General features: G+C 44.0%; 1 protein-coding gene across 1 annotated transcript in view; it reads left to right on the plus strand.

The window, feature by feature from the left end:
- Window positions 1-3871: 3871 nt before the first annotated feature.
- The window catches only part of ZNRF3 (zinc and ring finger 3), an 83649-nt gene continuing 65921 nt past the window's right edge, over window positions 3872-21599 (plus strand). The window contains exon 1 of the mRNA XM_072142211.1: window positions 3872-4674. Within this exon, the coding sequence (XP_071998312.1) occupies window positions 4450-4674 (225 nt within the window). The 5' untranslated portion in view covers window positions 3872-4449. The remainder of the gene's footprint in view (window positions 4675-21599) is intronic.

Below are 21599 nucleotides of genomic sequence, written 5' to 3' on the forward strand. Positions count from 1 at the left end.
AAGAGAAAGGAGAGGCAGCAGCTGGTAGGAAGAGTTAAGTGTCAGTGCCCCATTACAATAAACCTCTATATGCCCCCTCACATTGCTTCTGGAACACAGATGGAATCTCCCGAGACATGGAACATTGATGTACTTGGCTGGCTCCCAAGAGCTCTCTTCATGCCTAAATCCCTTCCAGACCACCAGGTACAAAACGCTCCTACCCAGCCTTGTTCATTGGATTCATTCTCAGTTTTAGGACTAAAAATGTTAACTAAATAATAGGACCAATTTGTGTTTCAAATTTATTTATTGTTACAAGGGTATGTGCCACACTTTATTTGAACCCATGTGCACTTTGCACATGGATGACTATAAACATGCTTGAGGTTTCCAGGTCCTTTTCTTTTTTACCATGGAGATGATTCGTCCACGATAGCATATTGTAGAATTGGACGCTGCTTCCCACTTTTTTTTCTCCTCTCCTCCTGTAGGGTCCTGCAAGACCACCATTTATGTGCCGTATTCATTGTGTGCATTTTATCTCCAAATGCCCTTTAATAAAGTTTTATTGTTGATTTGAAAAATAATAGGATCAATAGTGACAATTAGTGTATCATAGATTGGAGCCAAAGAAAGGAACTGCATTAAAGGTGTGTGTGTGCGGTTGGGAAACCGGAGAGGAGGGACATTATATAATTTGGGGTGGGGGGTGGAGTGAGTCACAGTATAGGAGGCATTATACGGTGGAGATACAAGGAAGGGGGTGTTATACAGTGTGTTGGCCACAGAGTATTTTTTTTTCAATTTCTAAGATTATAATTCCATTAACTATTAGACTACATGCACACAAATGTATGGGGGACAAGCTTGCGTTCGTACATACGCCCCCCCCATAGACGGCAATGGCAGCACGTGCGGCCAAAAGATGGGACATGTACTATCTTTCCCTGTGTTACGACCTGTACACTGTGCATCACTGAGGAGATGGGACGGGTCACCCATCCTCCTTTCCATTGCGGCAGACGTATGTCCACGGCCTTAGCTGCGGATGCGCCTTCCACCTCAGGTGCCCAAGCTGCAGGTGGGCCATCCACCTCAAGTGCCTGGGGTGCGGCAATGTACCTCCTCATCAGGTGTCAAGGCTTTAGGCAGGACCTGGATGCGGACAGGGCCCTTTATCAGGTGCCCAGGCTACATACACGTCAGGTGTTAAAGCTGCGGGCAGGACCTCCTTCTCAGGTCCCCCTGCTGTGTGCAGGACCTCCTCCTCAGGTGCCCAAGCTACAGGCAGGACCTCCTCATCAGGTGCCCAACCAGACAGGACCTCTTCCTCCTCGGGTAGCTGGGCTGTGAGCGGGACCTCCTCCTTCTCCTCAGGGTCCTGAGCCTTAGACAGGTACATCCTCCTAAGGTATTAAAGCTGTTGGCAGAAACTCCTTCTCAGGTCTCCATGCTGTGGGCAGGACTTCCCGCTCAGGTGACTGGATTGCAGGAAGTATCTCCCCCTCCTCAGGAGCCCGGGCTGCGGGAAGTATCTCCCTCACCTAATGTGCCCAAGCTGCAGGCAGGACCTCCTCCTCAGCTGCCCGAGCTGCTGACAATAACTCCTCCTCATGTTCTCGGGGTGTGGACATTACCTCCTGCTCCCCCTCAGGTGCCCAGGCTGTGAGTAGGACCTCCTCCCAGGTGCCCGGGCACTGGGCAGGCCCTCCCTGTCCTAAGGTGCCCGGGTTGCAGATATCACCTATTCCTCAGGTGCCTGGGCTACGGGCAGAACCTCCTCCGCTGCTCGGGCTGTGGCAGAACCTCCTCCTCCTCAGGTGCCCGGGCAGTGGACATCACCTTCTCCTCCTCAGGTGCCCGGGCTACAGGGCAGAGCCTCCTCCTCCTCAGGTACCTGGATTAGGGGCAGAACCTCTTCAGGTGCCCGGGCTGTGGACATCACCTTCTCCTCCTCAGATGCTGTGGACATCACCTTCTCCTCCTCAGGTGCCCGGGCTGCGGACATTACCTCCTGCTCCTCCTTGGGTGGCCAGGTTGTGAGCAGGGCCTCTTTCTTCTCAGGTGCCTAAGCCTTAGACAGGTACATCCTCCTAAGGTATTAAAGCTGTGCACATTACCTCCTGCTCTTCTCAGGCAGGACCTCCTCCTCTTCAGGTGCCCGGACTACGAGCAGGACCTCCTCCTCCTCTGGTGCCCAGGCTGTGGGCAGGACCTCCTCCTCAGGTGCCAGGGCTGCGGACATTACCTCCTCCTCCTCAGGTGCCTGGACTGCAGGCAGGACCTTCTCAGGTGCCCTGCCTGCAGACATGATTTCCTCCTGCGGGAAGGACCTCCTTCTCAGGTGCCAGAGCTGCGGGCAGGACCTCCTCCTCAGGTGCCAGGGCTGCGGACATCACCTCCTCCTCCAGGTGCCCGGGCTGCAGGCAGGACCTTCTCCTCCAGGTGCCTGGGCTGCAGGCAGGACCTCCTCCTTCAGGTGCCCGGGCTGCAGGCAGAACCTCCTCCTCCTCTAGGTGCTCGGGCTGCGGGCAGGACCTCCTCCTCAGGTGCCCGGGCTGTGGACATTACCTCCTCCTCAGGTGTCAGGACTGCAGGAAGGACCTCCTCCTCAGGTGCCCGGGTGGCAGGCAGGACCTCCTCAGGTGCCCGGGCAGCAGGCAGGACCTCCTCCTCTAGGTGCCCGTACTGCCCGGCAGGACCTCCTCCTCCTCAGGTGCCATGGGCAGAGGCTAGGACCTCCTCCTCCTCAGGTGCCAGGGCTGTGGGCAGGACATCCTCCTCAGGTGCCCAGGCTGCGGACATTACCTCCTCCCCAGGTGCCAGGGCTGCGGGCAGGTCCTCCTCCTCCTCAGGTCCCCAGGCAGGACCTCCTCCTCTAGGTGCTCGGCCTGCGGGCAGGACCTCCTCCTCCTCAGGTCCCCAGGCAGGACCTCCTCCTCTAGGTGCTCGGGCTGCAGGCAGGACCTCCTCCTCAGGTGCCCGGGCTGCGGGCAGGACCTCCTCCTCAGGTGCCCGGGCTGCGGGCAGGACCTCCTCCTCAGGTGCCCGGGCTGCGGGCAGGACCTCCTCCTCCTCAGGTGCCTGGACTACGAGCAGGACCTCCTCCTCCTCAGGTTCCCGGGCTGCGGGCAGGACCTCCTCCTCCTCAGGTGCCTGGACTACGAGCAGGACCTCCTCCTCCTCAGGTGCCCGGGCTGCGGACATAACCTCCTCCTCAGGTGCCAGGGCTGCGGGCTGGACCTCCTCCTCCAGGTGCCCGGGCTGCAGGCAGGACCTCCTCCTCTAGGTGCCAGGGCTGTGGGCAGGACCTCCTCCTCCTCAGGTGCCCGGGCTGCTGGCAGGACCTCCTCCTCAGGTGCCCGGGTGTGGACATTACCTCCTCATCTAGGTGCCAGGGCTGCGGGCAGGACCTCCTCCGCCTCAGGTGCCCGGGCTGCGGGCAGGACCTCCTCCTCCTCAGGTGCCTGGACTACGAGCAGGACCTCCTCCTCCTCAGGTTCCCGGGTTGTGGGCAGGACCTCCTTCTCCTCAGGTGCCAGGACTGCAAGCAGGACCTTCTCAGGTGCCCTGGCTGCAGACATTATTTCCTCTTTGTGGGCAGGACCTCCTCCTCCTCAGGTGCCAGAGCTGTGGGCAGGACCCCCTCCTCAGGTGCCCGGGCTGCGGACATAACCTCCTCCTCAGGTGCCAGGGCTGCGGGCTGGACCTCCTCCTCCAGGTGCCCGTGCTGCAGGCAGGACCTCCTCCTCTAGGTGCCAGGGCTGTGGGCAGGACCTCCTCCTCCTCAGGTGCCCGGGCTGCTGGCAGGACCTCCTCCTCAGGTGCCCGGGTGCGGACATTACCTCCTCCTCTAGGTGCCAGGGCTGCGGGCAGGACCTCCTCCTCCTCAGGTGCCAGGGCAGTTGGCAGGACCTCCTCCTCAGGTGCCAGGGCTGTGCGCAGGACCCCCTCCTCTAGGTGCCCGGGCTGCGTACAGGACCTCCTCCTCCTCAGGAGCCTTTGATCTTTGTCCTCCCGCGCCCCGCCCCCCGCGCTCTGACTTCCCGTGTCGCCGCCGCTGCACATATCAGGACACTTTGGCTTCTGGAAGAAGAAAACAAGAAGAAGTTCCTGATCTTCCTGTGTTGTTCTCCGCGCAGCCCCCTCCTCCCCGGCGCTGGGAGGGGACACAGAGGGGTCAGGGAGATCTGGGAGGCGGGGACAACCCCCCTTTTGGGAAAGAGGAAAAAAAAAAAAAGAAAGGCAATCACGTGGATGAGATGAAAGGGATGCCGCCTGGCAGAGCAGGGAGAGGATCCTCAGCCATGTAATGGTGCAATGCTCGGGCTGCTCCCCATGTGATCCCCTCCTCCTGCCTGATCGCCACATCCCGGGATCCCTCCGCTCTCTACTGTGGATCCGACCGAACCGGCGGCCGAGGGACAAGTCGGAAATTATGTCGGTGCTGATCCCCCATCCTGCGAGATGAAAGAGCCGAGGATCCGGGGGAGCCTGCCCCTACTCTGCCGGCTGCTGGGGGTCCTGCTGGCCGCCGCCCCCGGGGGGTCCCTGGCTAAGGAGACTGCCTTTGTGGAAGTGGTTCTGTTCGAGTCCAGTCCCAATGGAGATTATAAAACCCACACTACTGAGTTACAGGGAAGGTTCTCCCGGGCAGGAGCCACTATCAGCGCGGAGGGGGAGATCGTGCAGGTGAGAGGGCAGGGGGCGCCCCAGATCCTGTGCTCCAGGATTGTTACTACTCTGCACACAACTTTTCCCACTGCTAGGGGGCAGCTTGTGTAGTAGTCTGGTCTCAAGATGGCCTCTATACTATGTGTGGACTTCATTCACAATAGGGGCACTGCTATTGAGATGCCAGGATCACACAGCACTGATGGCACTACAAGCCCCAGCATGCCAGGGCACTGCTATTGTTATTGTATGTTATGACTGCTATTGTGATACATTGGGGAATGTGTAAATAGGATAACTCATACACAGAGAAAAGTTTTGTGTATCTATTGCATTTATTTTCCGCTCCTGTTGTTACACAGTTAATTTTTTTCAGAGGGAAAGAATCTGTCAGATGTGCCGTCCATCACATGGCCTCCATGTGAAATGTTTACTTCTTGTACAGTATCCTGTGGAAAAAAAATCCCATATAACAGGCCTCTATGGAAATCCTAACTATGCTGTGCTTTTTTTTTTTTTACTTAAATTTTTTGTGGGGGGTGGAGGGTTCTCCTACTGCTCCCCATGATGGGATATGTGCTGTAAATAATGAGTAGATTATGGACTGGGATAATATTTCACAAAACCATTTGCTGCTAGATAGAAGTTGGATTGTTAGCAGTGCGCTGTACACTGAAGATAGGGCTTAACCCTTTGAGTGCTGCAGGCGACATCTGTGGACGGTATGCCTGGAAGGTCAATAGTGTAATAGTATACAGACTATAAACCACAGCACACAAATGTTTTCTGCTCTTTTCGAGGTGCTGACATTGGGTGCATGGCTGCTGCAGAATAAAAGGCCTGGATTTTTCTCGATGTGCTTTGCATTTTCATGCCATGTGCTGTGCTGTCTTTTCCCAGCGCTGTGTGGAAATGCTTTGATGTTTGAGGCTGGTTCCATATAATTAGACTGCAAGCTCTGCAGGTCAGAGATGCTTTCACCCTGGCTTACATGGGAACTGAACCCCTGTGGAAACCTATCTACATAGAAATTGATTATTTATGCTAAGAGTGGCTATCCTTCAAAGAGTGGCGACCAATCAAATCACAGTTTTTTGTTTGCACAGTGGGAAAAATTGCTATAGACAACTAAGGCGAAGTTCACACTATATGTAGTTTATTCCGTTATGGAATAGAATAACGGACATCGAAGACATCCATTCTCATTGTCTTGCATGCAAGTTTACCTTCCGTTACGCATCTGTTAATTATAACTGCAAAATAGCGCTACAGCCTATTTTGGGCTAAATTCACACCTGTGTTTATCAGGTTCCCTTACACATTCCATTCTTATTATTGAGCCGTAGCACAAATCTTTTCCTTTTTTTCGCTATTAATAATGAATGTGTATTGGACCTTCAGTTCATCTTCCGTTTTTAGTTTCTATAATGCTCTCCTTTAACAGAGAGTGAAGTGGAAAGCTCAGACTCGGGTGTGAATGGGTTTATACTTTTGATGCTAAAAATAAACAAAATGTAGTGTTGGACACCCCTAACGTTGTTGTGAACTTGACTAAACTCACTTATTGTTTGCACTACTTCTATTCGTGAAGCAAGTTACCTTGTAGTATTCTTTAATAGGATACAAATGGAACCTTTTATGTTACATCTTGGCGTTATCCATTGATCATCATAAATCTCACATTTCTTGTCACACATGGCTGCTTCACTTTGTCATCTTTTTATATTCGTGGCTGATTTGTGGCTCTTTTTAGTAAGAGGGTCTGTGTTCTACTCTTTTGTTACATTACTGTTTTCAGAATGACTTTAAAGTTGGTTACACATGTTTGTAACTCGGCTCTAGGGGCTAATTCGCAGATTGGGTGATGAGATCCATTCGCGTGGCCATATTGATATTCACCCTGAAACAAATTTGCTAATGTACAATGTATGTTTATTGTAGTTATGTTAATCCTGCATTCAATTTGGAGCCAGTTGGAAGCTATCTCTCTGTCCATGCAATAGTTTGCGGAACAAAGGTTGAATGGAAGACGTAAAGTATTTAGCTTCCATTCTGTTTCATAAGAGCATGGAGGGAACATCTAATGCAGGTGTAAACTTGCCCTTTTATGAAATATAAACTAATATTTAATTCTGCTTTTCTACAAAACTATATTGATGCTAAATCAACTGCTTCGTTATAATAAACGCTTAGATGTATATAGGCGCCATAAAGTACTCCCGCAGCTGGAGCATAACCGGCCAGTACAAGTAATGCAGCATCTGTGCAGAATGACATGTCAATAGGTTGAGAGCCTGATCTGATTACTTCCCAGGTTTGCTGCAAGTGCGAGAACGTATTGTTGAGAGCACACAGTGGAGGGATCTGCTTTGTGTTAGAGATTCTTCCTGTAACTGATACCTACATCCTTCCTTGTCCTGATCATTAGCCTGTGAAATAAGACACTCACAGTATGTGCACTTGATAGCATGTAGCCTTTAGTAGTCGGATTAAATTGGATTTATTACTATGACCTAGTTGTTTGTGGGTGACGGTTAATAATCAATAAAGCAGAAATGCTCATTTATGAATATTGTTACTGTTGGTTATTTCTGCATCATGTGGCATCTTGTAGTGATGGTGGGATTGTTTACATGGTGCCCTAAGAATCTGCATCAGGGAACTAGAATTGCCTTGTTAATGAGTTGGATTTTTGATAAGAATTCATACAAACATATCAATCAAGATGTATGCGGAGCTGTGTAAGTGCTCCCATGTACAGTAATTGCAGCCTTGGGTTGTCAGTCCACACATGTTAAGCTAGGCATACGTTTTAGGCCTGGCAATGCATGGCATGTAGGGAGGAGGTGGCTCATTTATCAGAACAAAATTAATTTCATCTTCCCAATCATAAGGCCTCCACCAACAATATATGTCTATGTGTATGGTCAGCTTTATCTGCTCTAAAGCATTTGCCAGTTATTAAATGTTTACTTTTGTGTGGTACATGGTAATGCTGTTTCCTAACCATGGCTGAGGTTGACCTATTGTTCCAAAGCTGCAAGAGTCACCATTGGTACTTTGTTATGTATTCCGTAGCCCTATATTTTCCGTGCAACCCCACACCTGTAGTCCTGAACCTCGGTGTAGATTATTGGTAAGTTTTTCAGTCACACAAAGCATTGCAGGCCATGATCTGGCAGCGAAATTGCAGCCATGTCATGGCCGCAATATATTTCAGCTACATCTGGGCAAGGTGATGTGAGCATCGTGAATGGCTGGTTGTGCAAGGACCGTATTTCATGGATTGATCCTGAGCTTTATAGTGTAGGCATACTTAGTTTTGTCTTGCTGTTTTGTAGAGAAGCAGGGACTTCTTATATTTTATGTAATTATGATTCAGGGAGTCCTGTCCTCTGCACCGCGATTGGTCCATGAATTCAAGCCAGTGCATGGTCCTCGGCCCACAGTAATGTGCCGTAGCCCTTATACAGTGCTAACTTCTGCTCCAAATTTTACAATGCTGGATAGTAAGTCGTCTGCAGTTTAAGACATGTATAACATTGCACCTTCTGCTAGTTGACTTGGGTAATTCTAAAATATTTTTCTGTACATGAACAAATTTATTATTTCAAAAGATTAAAGTTGGTCTTCTTAAATTTTGTTTGCATCTCTTCAGTTCTTCCCAATTTCTACTAATAATTGACAATGGTGGCTTCATAAGCTATTGGCTCGTCATCTCCCAAGAACCATCGCTGGTTAATGATGCCCCTCACTGTCTGGTAGTGGTCATCCATAAATTGTTTGTGATGTTGACGATGGGTAAAAAGATAATTCTGGGGAGCAATGGAAAACGTCTTGTCTTGTCTGAAACTTAGATTTATTGCTAACAAATGGACTCATCTGCTTGAGGTCACTGTCACCAACTTCTCTACAGATCACATTCTCCAAAGATTGTTTTATGGAAACATTTTTACCGTATGCCACCCGGAGGGACATGTGTTTCTTCTGCATATGTTTAAGCTGTTCGCCATGTTATCAAAGGAGAAAAGCACCTAAAGCTATTAATAATAAAAGAATCTGAGAAATGCTCTTTCCCTGAGGTTGACGATTTTCTTAGAAGTACAAGCAGTTGCTATTGTGTTTTTTAAGCAATTCTAAAGTCTTTTGCTGATCTGTTTATGTCTAGGTGGTTTTGGCATGCATTGTGTTGTCTTTTTGTCTTGCTTGTTGTTAACATTACTGTGTCTGTAGTATCCAGCGCATGTCTAATTGAGGATATAAGCTTGTCAGTCCCATATCGACAACATAACTTCATTTTACTAAAGCCTCCTTAAAACCATAGTAGGGAACATCGTAGGATGGATGCTGAAGCTGAGTTACTATAAAGCCACTAACTCGGTTGTTAGAATGCATAAAGTTACACCCGTGGCTACTTTGGCTTTAAATGGTGCTTTGTTCAAATTCTGTTTTTGTAACCTGCTGAAAGAGACGAATATTCATACTCGGCATGTACTGCACCATCTGAGATGTGATATGCCATAACCTGAAGATAATGTGAAACTTTTATTAATAATAGTGTTAAACAAGGGAAAAAAAATAAAGTCCAAAGTCACTTTGGATCCTAGATGGGTCTCCAGTGGTAGACTCCTATTGCTTTATCGGTGTGGTCTTTGTACACCATTTTGGTCTTGGTAATGCGCAGATGTTTTTTATGGATGATGAACCTGAACAAATCCAGTGCTGCTTTGAAGTTTTCGTTTACATCCGAGTGATGCAAACAGTGTTTCAAGTGGTTTCTGAGAAGCGCCCTGTTCTTTGCGTTTTAAGGTAAGCATCTATTTGGCGCGTTTTGTCTCCATGATCTGGCACACAGAGTGACCGGTCTACATTCTTTATGCTCACCACCGCCTCAGACACCTTTTACCATGTGTGTTTCCTATGCTTTGTGCCAACTGTTTGCTCTCTTAACTCTAATCTCGACTGAGCTCTTATTAATACAAAATTAGCAACTTAAACAAGCCATTTAAAACTGTTTTATCCTGCCGAGCCGAGAGATAATGTCAAGAGTTGGCAAAATGAAGCAGTATTTTATTCTCTATGGGGTTTGGGAACACTTATCTAAACTCTCTTTCAAGTCCTTCAGCCATATATTTTTTTTTTTTTTCAGTTGACAAATGTAATGTACAGAAAATTGACTGAGATTATAATTTAATTTATTTGCTTTTACAGAACTATTTTGTCTTCTCTGAAGAGATTTCAACCTTGATTGAATAATATAGATGTCAGGGGAAAAAGTTATGAGCACTTCATATGCTGATGGTTAATAATTCTCCAATGAAGCTGTTCCAGAACAATCTTCCATGTGTCCTCCTGCCATCAGTGCATACTTGTATTATTGTTGCTTTGGTTTTGCATTGCATAGAGGTTGATTGTGTTGGTGTTTGATGCCTGTAGGCTGCTTTCTTTCTCATTTAGCCAGATTTCCCTACCTGTGATGCTGCAGAGGTATAACCATACAGTTGGCTCTTTGTACAACAGGACGTATCACTTGTTATTTTGTGACATGCAGATGGTTCCTTGGATTTGGGAAACTTCTTTATGGAAACTAATAATTTGCAGCGGTGTTGCACTGATCTGACAATGGATTTATAACCCTGACTCTTATACATTATAATAATAATTCTTTATATAGCGCACACAGATTACAAAGCATGTCAAATTGGTCCCTGTCTCCATGGGGCTCACAATCTAAACAACCTAACAGTATGTTTTTGGAGTGTGGGAGGAAACTGGAGTACCAGGAGGAAACCCACGCAAACGCGGAGAGAACATACAAACTCTTTACCGATGTTGACCCTGGGTGGGATTTGAACCCAGGACCCTAGTGCTGCAAGGCAGAAGTGCTACCCACTCAGCCACCGTGCCGCCTATATGGGGTGATTACTCCCTAAACATAATTTGGGCCCATGCTACAGTTACTGTTTTTTACAATTTTGCCCTATAAGGTTGTGAAAAGGTGACAATGCTGCCTAGAACCCTGTACTGTGATATAAACACACGTCCTCTTTGTACAAGCAGTCCCCGGGTTACGTACAAGATAGGTTCTTAAGTTTAATTTGTATGTACGTCGGAACAGTGTACTTTATAATTCTTACTCCAGCCAGAATTTTTTTTTTTGGTCTCTGTGCCAATTGGATTTTAAAAGTGTTGGATTGTCATAAGAACTTGGATTAACAATAAAGCTTATTTGCAGACACCTTTATAACTCCTACAGCTGATTATTATAGCCTAGGGCTAAAGTACAGTAAATTACCAACATCCAGAGGTCCGTTTTTAACTAGGGGTCGTCTGTAAGTTGGGTGTTCTTAAGTAGGGGACCACCTGTACAGCAGTGGATTCCCTGACCCCCTTGTATAAGCTGACTGCCTCAGCCACAAATTATGGATCAGGTCCAATTCCTGGCCGTATCTTTGGCTCATTGGAGTGCATTGATATTGCACAAGTTTGTAGCTAGGTGTCCTTAGACATATTCCTCACCATCTATTACATACTGTACACAACACATATCCATGAATGTATCGTGATTGGATCCCGGATGTGTAAACTGCTAAAGGCAATGGTTTTATACAAATATATTTTATATTTATGTAAACATTGGAGAAGTTCTCTCTTTTCCATTATTACGTTCTATAATAGCATGAAATGGTTCAAGCTAACATCTATTATTAAAGTGGAAGTTGTGTGCAGATAAATCTCATTGCTTTTTCATGTAGAGTTCACTTTTGGTGTATACTGTTTTATTTATGAAACCTCCTGGATGAACTCTGATGATGGGATCACTGTGCGGTTGACTTGCACTGCTGGATCGGAGGCCCCAACACTTGTATAATGTTGCATGAATCAGAACTGCGCTGATGCATCCAATAGGCCCTTTCCCAGTATCGGTCTACACAATATCGGGCAGGTTGTCCTCCATCTAAAACCACCTGTCCCAATCCTATCTAGAGAGTCATGAGTATGTTGTCCCATATGTTAGCTTCATGTTATAGATCTGGAGGAGCTGAGCACATACTTGGTTATATGCTCAAATATTCTGTATAGGTAGTTATTTAGCAATGTTATAGCCAGTCCTGCTCATTGTGTGAAAATTTGCCAATTAGGACCGCCTACTGGACTCCTAAGCCCAGAATGAATTTACATCAAACCGTTTTGGATAATAGGTTTCTGTGTGGGATAATTTCCTACTTGACTATGTATAATTATCTTCAGTTTTTACTGTGGATTTTACATGACAGATGAGGTTAAATTATTGAGCACAATCCGCTTTCATTTATAGATGCCATTGTCAATTGTGACTGCAGTTGAGCTTTCCTCACTGGAACCAATTAGTGTATTACTGTATTCCACTGAGGATCTGCTTTTTTCCATACAAAGGCAGGTAACAAACAAGGAATCCTATGGGAGACATGTCATAGTTACTGATGCTTAGGCATACAGTATATTACAATGCATTTGGTATGTTTTTTAGTTCTAAAAAGAAAACCCTCACAGGAAGTCATCAAGTATTTAATCTTTACGTTGTAGCTTCATAAGAGCAATGTTGGTGCCTTCATATTTTACTGCGTTTGCCCTTAAAGGAAATCTACCACCAGGATCAAGGATTGTAAACCAAGCACACCTACGTGCACGTATGTGCCCCATCTGTCAGGATCCACTTTTCTTTATGCTTCTCATGCCCCTGTTTTTAAGAATAAAAAGCTCTAAAATTTTGCGAATGAGCCCAAGGGGCTCCAGGTTCTATTGAAACTTATGGAGCCTGGAGCCCTGGAGGGAATAGCAAGCTAAACGAAGAGCAGATCCTGCCAGAGGGGGCACACGACAGTATGTCAGTGTGCTTGGTTTACAATCCTTCATCCTGGTGGTAGATGTTCTTTAAAGGAATTGGCCACTTATTTCAACCTTTCACAGGGTAAGTACAAGACCCTAATGGTCACCCACATTAAGCTTACCCTGTTAAAGTTTGCCACCAGGCAATTTAGGTTGTGTGACCTACCTGGGCAGCAGGACATCTTAGAGACTTAGGAGTCCTGCCTCATGGAGGTCACATTACCGATGGAGAATAACAAACAGTCACCGGGTACTTATAATAGAGGTGACCCTGTTAGGGTCTTATTACAGACTATAACAGGGTATGTATAAGCAGTCATCCCCTTTAATGTATGCGTCTCCTGTCTTCTCACAGGTGCTGCTGTGTTGATAAGCCATTAAGGGGGACCCTAATTTTTAGCGTCTTTGCTCTCATTTACTTTAAATAGATTGCACATCACTGACTTGTTACAAGTAGAATGAACATAGTATTACCATAATGGAAAAAATTCATATTCTAAATATATGCCATATGTCAAGAATCCCCACTGCCTGAGAAAAAGTAGACTTCGTTTTCACAACTGTAATTTTCAGCTTTTTGTAGGTCATTTGCTAAATTACTAATTTCACATGATATAATTGATATCATTTTCTTTTTTCCATGAAATGTAATTGACCTTAATTTTACATAAGTGCTGTGATTATGTGTACATGCTAGCCATACATTATAGGTAATTGCTTAATGGACCGTGTTTACGGACAAGGTGTTATACAGTCTGCATGTGCATGCCGTATACCTGCTTCCAGGAAAGAGATCTGATCCTTCTGCCCTAATACAATCGGATCACTATTTGGCACCAAATATTCTGCTCACAATAGTGAGTGAATAATGCCTCTAATGGGTTGTCTAGTAGTCAAAACTAATGGCCTATTTTTTAGAAAAGATTCATAGGTGGAGGTATTGGTTTGCTGTTTTATACATGGTATATGGAAGCGGATGTTATCTCGGGTTCCATAGTTGTGTAGGATGTAGTAAATGGGTAATAAATGTGTGCTCATGTTAGAAGACCACCCCCAACCTACCCAAATTTTCACTAAGCTTTTACCGGGTTAGTGTTAGACTCCAGTTGGGTCACCCACTTATCCCCTTGAAGTTTAGGGTTTGTGCCGGGAGCCATGTGTCACGTGACTTGGGACTTCCTGTGATGTCATGGATGGTGGGGGCTGTGCAGTCATTATCCACATGCCCCTGCAACCACTGATATGGGACGTGTTCCCACTCACAAAAAGCCCTAATGTACTAGACATCACAGGAAGTCATGAGTCCTGTTACCCGGCACTTCACATGACCCCCAATCCCCCCCCCCCCCCTCTTATACTTAACCTGTAAAAGTTTGGGATTAGTGGAAAAACCCTTTAATGACCCGCCATGAGCTGACCAGACACTTCAGTTAGAAGATATGGATTTTTGCAGAACCACCAAACTATGATATTTCTTTAGTGGGGTGCTTCGAAGTTCTCCCAAGACAAAATATTGGTCAAAGGACTAATGACCATGTTGGATTTTAACATTTCCTTTTCTCGCATGGGAAGTAAGCTGCTGCCAGACTACTCTGGGATCCCTTTCCCCTATGAAAACCACATAAATGCTTGGCTGTGCGCATATGGGAAAACTGGAAGGGATGGCTTTGGACCAGACAATTGCTGGCCAATGGTTCTCTCAAATGTTTGAGCAACTTAATGGTCATCTCAACCCATAAATGAATGTCTATTAAAGTTGTAAAGCAAAGGGTTCCTTTTAAAAAAAAGTTACATTTACTTGGCTGAAAGATCTTCTTCACTCTTTTGGATCTGGAGTGTGGTCCACCTTGATGAAGTGAACACATATATATAGTATTGTAACTTTTTATTTTTTGATTATTGTACATAGTAATTTTCCCTAGACAGAGACCACATTTTGTCAAAGCATGTGTTTAAATAAACAGTGTTTTCTATTTACAGGAGTTAAAATGGGACATAAGTACAGCCTGTAGGTTTTTAGATTGATGGGAGGAGAAAGGTGGTTCGTTGTAGCCAGACTGTGTTTTCCACCTCTTGGGCGTCTGGTTTCCTTGGCTGTATGTAGAGTTACTAGACTTTAAAAAGCATGTCTACCCAAAATATTAGTAAATTGGCACTTGGCGCAACAGTCGCGTCGGAGAAGTATGTTTTATTCACCGAGATATTGACAATATACTATTCACCTGTCATGGCCATTAGTGATACAATAAAGTGCAATTGTATCTGTTCTCTGGATACATTGGTTATGCCTGTTGATGGATCTGTTAGGATGATCTTGGCTTTACTCATGGCAGCCGCTTAAATCGTCCTTTAGTAACGAATTCTGTAGCTGGGCACTGTGGGAACAAGTCCATTTTAGCTGGCAAGGTAAGCCCCACTCGTTGTATAATATGGGTCCTAAACATTTTATAATGATTGACACAATTCAACATATCAATCTATATTTTATTGGGAGAAAAGTGATTGTAAAGGAGTGGGGGAAGGGCAGTATTTTATTTTTGTTAGAATGGGAGAAGCTTATTTAAGAAGTATTGTGTGTGTGTGTGTGTGTGTTTATATATAGATATATATCTATCTATTTTCTATTGAATAAGCCCCTGGCCTGCACCAGTGTCTCAGGTTGCAGCTCTTCCCTGTCTGTCGGTTCAGGGATCAGAGGTTCCTACATGTTGAATCTGGCAGCGCCAGGGGCCAGTTACTAACAGTGTGACAGCATTTTTAATTTAACAGCGCCGCCTTTGATGTTCTTTAAATATTTATAGGCAGGTTTAGATAACTCCAGCAGGACTATTATTAATTTATATATTTTCTAAGTAGTTGCGGGTCACATGGCTACTTCAGTTTTAATTTAAGTATTCACAACAACTGTTTTACTGTAGCAGTAACAGTGATCGAAATACTAATATCTATTTTTTTTTTTTTTTTTTTTTTAATCATCTAATTTAAAGGAAACCTACCACTTTATTGGATTTCTTTGCAATATATTCATAGTGGTATGTCAAGCTATGACCTGATATTTCTTTTTTTTTTTTATTGGTGGAAGACCAAACTCTAAGATCCTCACCGATACCTGAATGTTAGAACAACAGCACTGCTTTCATCCAATGGCCTCTTAACTGCTATGTAGAGGAGACTTTGTTATTCATGTGTTTTGTACCAAAAATACACAAATCCTTTTATGTTGTCACTTTATGTTAGTAATATTTATGGGTTAATAAATTTTATTGAAAATGGTAAAACAATGCTATAAAGACACTAGAGTAAAATTTATACCAATAGTGCACATACATACATTCCTGCTGGTATAAAGGTACAGTATATCTTAAACATAATAAACTTGCAACATGGGCCTAGGTCTGCCACATACTCGATTTAATCGCAGTACGTCCAGATTCAGTTTTTAACAGGGACCATCGCGGTGGCCACCCAGTTTGTATATGAGGTGGATTCCCTGAAGGACAGCCAAAGATTCAATAGAGTAAAAAAGTTAAGTCTTCTCATCATCTATTGCTTTCAGTTCTTCCATCCAGTGCATGTGATTCTGGGCAACAACCCCGTCTGCTCTGGAAGGCACTTGAGTGGAACGCCATTTCCTTATTACAGCCTGACGTGTGGCCATAAGAAAATGTCGCAAGAGGCTTTTTTTAATTTTGGAGAGAGAACCAGGGAGAACTGATAGCAAGGTCTCTTCAGGCAGGAGTGTGGTGGAGGAGTGAGTAAGAGAATTGTAGAGTCGGGTAACATCTTGCCATAAGGGTGAAATTCCTCCACCAGTTGTGGATCATGGTGCCATCCTCCCTGCCACACCTCCAGCAACAACTAGGAACCGCAGGATACATCTGATGTAGTCATACGATACCATTGAGCTAGCATTTTAAAACTAAGTTCCTGTAGATGACAAAATGCGGTAGCTTATGGGTCAGTGTAAAGGCTGTGTACCATTGTACCCAGGGCCGTCTCCCATGCTCTGGCATAATATGGCTTTATCTCCATTGCCAACATAACAGAGTTTAGCAGTGATATCTTGTGTGTCGGGGGCTCTTTGGCTAAGCAGAGTTCCTGAAATGTGGACAAGTACCCTGTGAGGATGTGGAGCCAACACTGAGATGAAGTGGCGGAGCTGAAAGTACTGCGTCCCTCATCCCCCCTGAGCCTACTAGATCCAATATCTGTAGGTGGATGAATCCCCGTGTCACTGACACCTTCTCTGGCCCTTGGTAGAGGAGTTAATGGGAGACCCAGTAGGGGAGAAGCCAACAAAAACAACAGCAATTGTGGGTTAGGGGACCCGGGGCAGAAACCAAATTCAACTTGAAGGTAAATTTCCTCCAGGCTTTCAATATATTTGATAAAATCAACAAAAGCTCAAAAGAGCTGAGCGAGCATCTAGGCAGTAACCAGAATGTTCCTAGTATATGTGCTGGGTTTAGTTTAAACTCTACTGCCACCCAAAGCTTGTTTTCCCGGTGATGACTCTTAGTAATATTTAGTGGCAACATGCAAGTGTGATTGCTTTGTATGTGTATAGATACAATCACCAGATTGTCTTGTCTTTCCTGGAAGCTCTGATTGAGCTCTGACATCTTTCAATGACATTGACATGTCAATCGTATTATGGGATGTTTAAGCAATTCATATCGAGTAGATGCCAAAATCACTTTGATTATGTACACGTGTCCAACATTTCATGGGTCTCCAATGGGCTCTGTAACTGGAAATAATAGGTCAACCAGTTACTGACTCATACTGATCATCTCTGCATGCAGTGATTGGACCAGTACTTCGGATAAGCATGTAAATGGAAGGTTACTGCCTTCCCTTTTTGAGTGTGAGTCTTGTGAGGAAACACATTACATATGTTTTGTTATTGTAGCTGGGATTACCTTTTAGTAGTGAGACTATACCTTCATGGGCGGCTGTGCACATGGTCCTTTAGTTGTTGTTACTCCAATGAACTGTACCAAATAGTTTGGACTTGCCTCTGTGTGGCCAAGTTCCTCACGGCTTTACATAAACTCGGTTTAGAGGTTTATTGGCCATCTGTACATCTTCTTGTAAAGTGTAAACTTGTCTAAGAGACGGTATATAGTCATAAATGTGAAAATATGGCATCTACCAATCAGACGGCAAGCCTAGGCTTTGGAACTATTGTGTTTTAATGGGTTGTTACTGTTTGGGAACTTAGTATTGGGATTAAAATGGATTAAAAAGAGGGAAATAAAGATCTTAATTCTCATCCCACTGTATAGTATGACACTGCTGTACCCCGGCAATAAGGTGAATTGTATTCCAGTTAATTCCTAGGAGCCAGGAAGACATGGCTCCTCTGCTGTTACTACTGGCGCCTAACTATGAACACACTGTACATGCTGCTGTCTGGCTCCTATTTGTCATATAATACTCATCTTTGAGCTAAATTATGTCGCTGATATGTCAGTAAGCTTAAAGTATTGTAATTTCTAGGGACCGTGCCAGGCTTTATAGTCTCCTTAAGTATGGAAAATTGCTCACTACAATTCTTTTTATTTTCTATTCAAATCCTTTTTTATTGATCACCTCCTGGATGTTTGACTTCATAGTCTTTATTATATACTGAAAGTATTTATCCAATTTGCAATTCTGCTCTCAATAGTACCATTGCTAAGGTTGCCTCAATCTGCATACTATGGGTGACCTAGTTGACTTGAAAGTGTCGGAACACTTAATATCTTTCTCCAAAAAGTTTAGGTATGAAACTATAACTTTCCTACCTGCTTCAGAGGCTTTACTTAGCAGGTCCCTTCTAGTGTATGTATCATGGTCAACAGTCATGACATTTTCAACATGAACTCATGTAGATGATGGCAGTGACAATGTAGCCGTCTCATTTTTTTTTATTTTCCCGTGAAACATCATGGCTGGAGCCTTGGATACTGAAGCAAAAGTTGTCATTGAACACCGGAGATGCAGAAATCAAAAGTTTTACTTTGTTTCATGTTATATAATGCCCTCCATACCGCCCCTTTAAGAAGCACTGCATTGTATCATAGAAAATAAGGGTTGTTCATTGGTAAACTGGTTTGTCTTACAACAATAATTTTTGAATCTGACCATGGACAACATCTCCATGTTTGTATATTCTCTCTGCACTTGGTTCAGGATTCCTTTCTGCATTGTGTTTCTATGAAATTAGTTGAAATAAGCAATTTGAGAAAATTGCACTCCTGTGTACATTTTAGTAGAAAATATTAATATTTGAACAACAGTACAAAATACACACTGAGACATTTGGTTGCTTCTCTGATGGATGTCTCTGTGCATTGGACAAAACTGACTTCTACAAGGAGTGTGAAGAACACTACAGAAGAGAAGCCAAACAAGTTTTAAATGAACCGATTTTAATTCATCTTTAAACTATAATAGATGCAATAATAATAAAAATAATAATTTGTATAGTTGCTGAGCCTATCCTTGGCAACAGTGGTCGTGTCTGAATGCCAGACTTCTGATGGTTCCTTGTTAGGCCCCGTTCACATCACGTTTTTTTTATAGGCTCAGCGTATACGTCGAAAAGGCTCCCGATTGTATATGCTGAGCATATACTGGCAGACGGAGGCATAGTTTTTGCCACTGCCGGACCTGTATATGACATATACTGTAAGAAAGGCAGGATGGCAAAACGCATTGCATCCCTCCCCCCGGGGACCCGGCGATGTCACTGTCCAAATCGCAGCCAATCGATGCTTCTCTCTGAATAAGCATAGAGTGGGATACGTCTGTGCCATACTTTGTAAGGGCACATCAGAACCCCCCATAGTGCCCTTACAGTGTATGGCACACAACGAGATGTGGACATAGTCTCCTGCCTTTTTATACACCACTTGAAATTAGTTGAAATATTTAACTATACCTATATTTCTAGAAAGTGTTACAACCTCACAGGTTCACTTAATTGAGGATTTCCTACCAGCTACTCTTGTGGCTACATACTTCTGGAAATACTAATGCATCCAGTTCTTTACATTTGTTATTGGTGACAGAGAAACGTTAGATGTCTTTTTTTTTCATCTGCACACTATTGGTTCAAAGTTTATTCTCCAGTTTTTTTTTTTTTTGTTTTTTTTTTATGGTACATATACCTCCTTAATGGAAAAACTTTCAGCTATCTGGCTGCACAAGTCCACTTTCTATTAGAAGAACCAAACTTGTATTGTAGTTCTTTCTCTGAGTGGCATCACAAGTCTGGATTGTATTGATGATCCATCCTCTATAGACACCTCTATGGAAATGCCTGTGAATGTAGTTCATCTCTTTGATGGCGGTGATTGTTAATGTTCTAATAATCCAGGATTTCATGGCTTGGCCTTACTCACTTGATAGTGTCGATTGGCTTGTTCTCTGCTAGTTGGAGGCCCAGCAATGGGTTGTGGGATGTTTTGGGATTGTTTTCTTGCCAAGGCCGTGTGGATAAAGCGGAGGAATTCACGTTTTAGCTGTGAATTCGCAATATAGTTACAATGTCCAATACACAATGGAAATAGACAGGAGATTTCGATTTTCAAAGCTGACTAAGTATGAGCTCATGGATTATAATACCGGAAAGTAAGGGGTAATGGGCAATTAATAACAACATACAAAGATTTATAATTATAGGTTGTCACATCTTGGCAGTAGATACTTGATATTTCCTATTTTTTTCCAGAGTTTAATTTAAGCATGGCATGGGAAGACTTGACTGCATCGTGATGAATGGTTCAGAATTGAACAAGCAATGACCAGATTTAATTTTGTATACATAAATGGAGGTGATAAATTACAGGAGACTTTGGAGGCCATTTATTACACTTCACTAGCCAGTTTACTGAAGCATTGGCTACACTGCTACTGGCGTTTGGCCAGTTCCGATGTAAATGCTGTCTGAATTGGTTTCTAAGTAGTCTGCCAGCCAACATCCTGCTGTGAACAATACAATCTATAATATGTATGTTTTTGTTTTTCCCTGTGGTGGCTATTTAAACCTCTTGCCGTTTTAGGCGTAAAATACGATGGTAGACCAAAAATAATTAGTTGGATTGGTACCTTATTAGTATGGCTGGTTGTGTGGGAGTCATATGTTATGTCATATGTTATCTATTGAGGATAAAGTTTTACAAAAGTATAATTGTCTATATAGAAAAGGGAGATATTGGGGGAGGGGATTCTTGGTTGCCTTTGAGATGAATCCTGTGAATACCTTTCACAATTCTCTTCCCATCATGTCTGACTCCTATGTCCTGCTTTGCATGGCTATCAAAGCACTTGTTCTCTCGTAAAGGAGTGCCTGGGGCTCATGCCTGCACACTGCATACTGTGAGAAAGGCAACACCCTTAGCAAAGCCCCCGCTCCAGATTGGATTGCACTAGCCTGGGAAGCCAAAGCATCCTTTCTAGTGGAGTTGGGTTACCTCCCCTTGAAAGCAAAGCTGAGTAAATTGACTCCAGTTACAAGCAGACACCATGTGGTTAAAAAAAAAAATAAAAAAAATAAAAAATACGGAGCTGGCTTGTATCCCAAGATCTGTGGATCAACAGTAGAAATGACTTAATAGAAACTTTAGCTTAAAGTGTGTTTGGTTCCAGGTGGAGTGTTGCCTGCTTTGGCTACAACATCAGAAGGTTTTGGAGTTTTGCATGCATGACACGGTGCCAGTGCCATAAAAAAAATTGAAATGCAAATCTTTATCATTTGTATGTTTGCACAAATAAAACACTAAAAGTTTATACTGAGACCAATCCAGAAACAGGTAACTTATTACAGCATTAGATTTACCCTTCTATGTCTTTTGACCTTCACATAACTAGTACAGGCGATCTACAATTATAACATATACAGGTCCGACTTGCATAGAGGTTCAACTTAAGAACAAACCTAAAGAACCTATCTTGTACATAACCCGGGGACTGCCTGCATATGCATTGTCTTACATTTACATTTAGGTGAAAAATGTTTGGTTTTTTTTGTTTTTTTTTTAAAGTTTTTTTTAATTTTGTAACCAGACAAGTAGAATGTGCGTGGC

This window comes from Engystomops pustulosus, chromosome 1, assembly GCF_040894005.1.
Source record: "Engystomops pustulosus chromosome 1, aEngPut4.maternal, whole genome shotgun sequence".
Taxonomy (NCBI): Eukaryota; Metazoa; Chordata; class Amphibia; order Anura; family Leptodactylidae; genus Engystomops; species Engystomops pustulosus.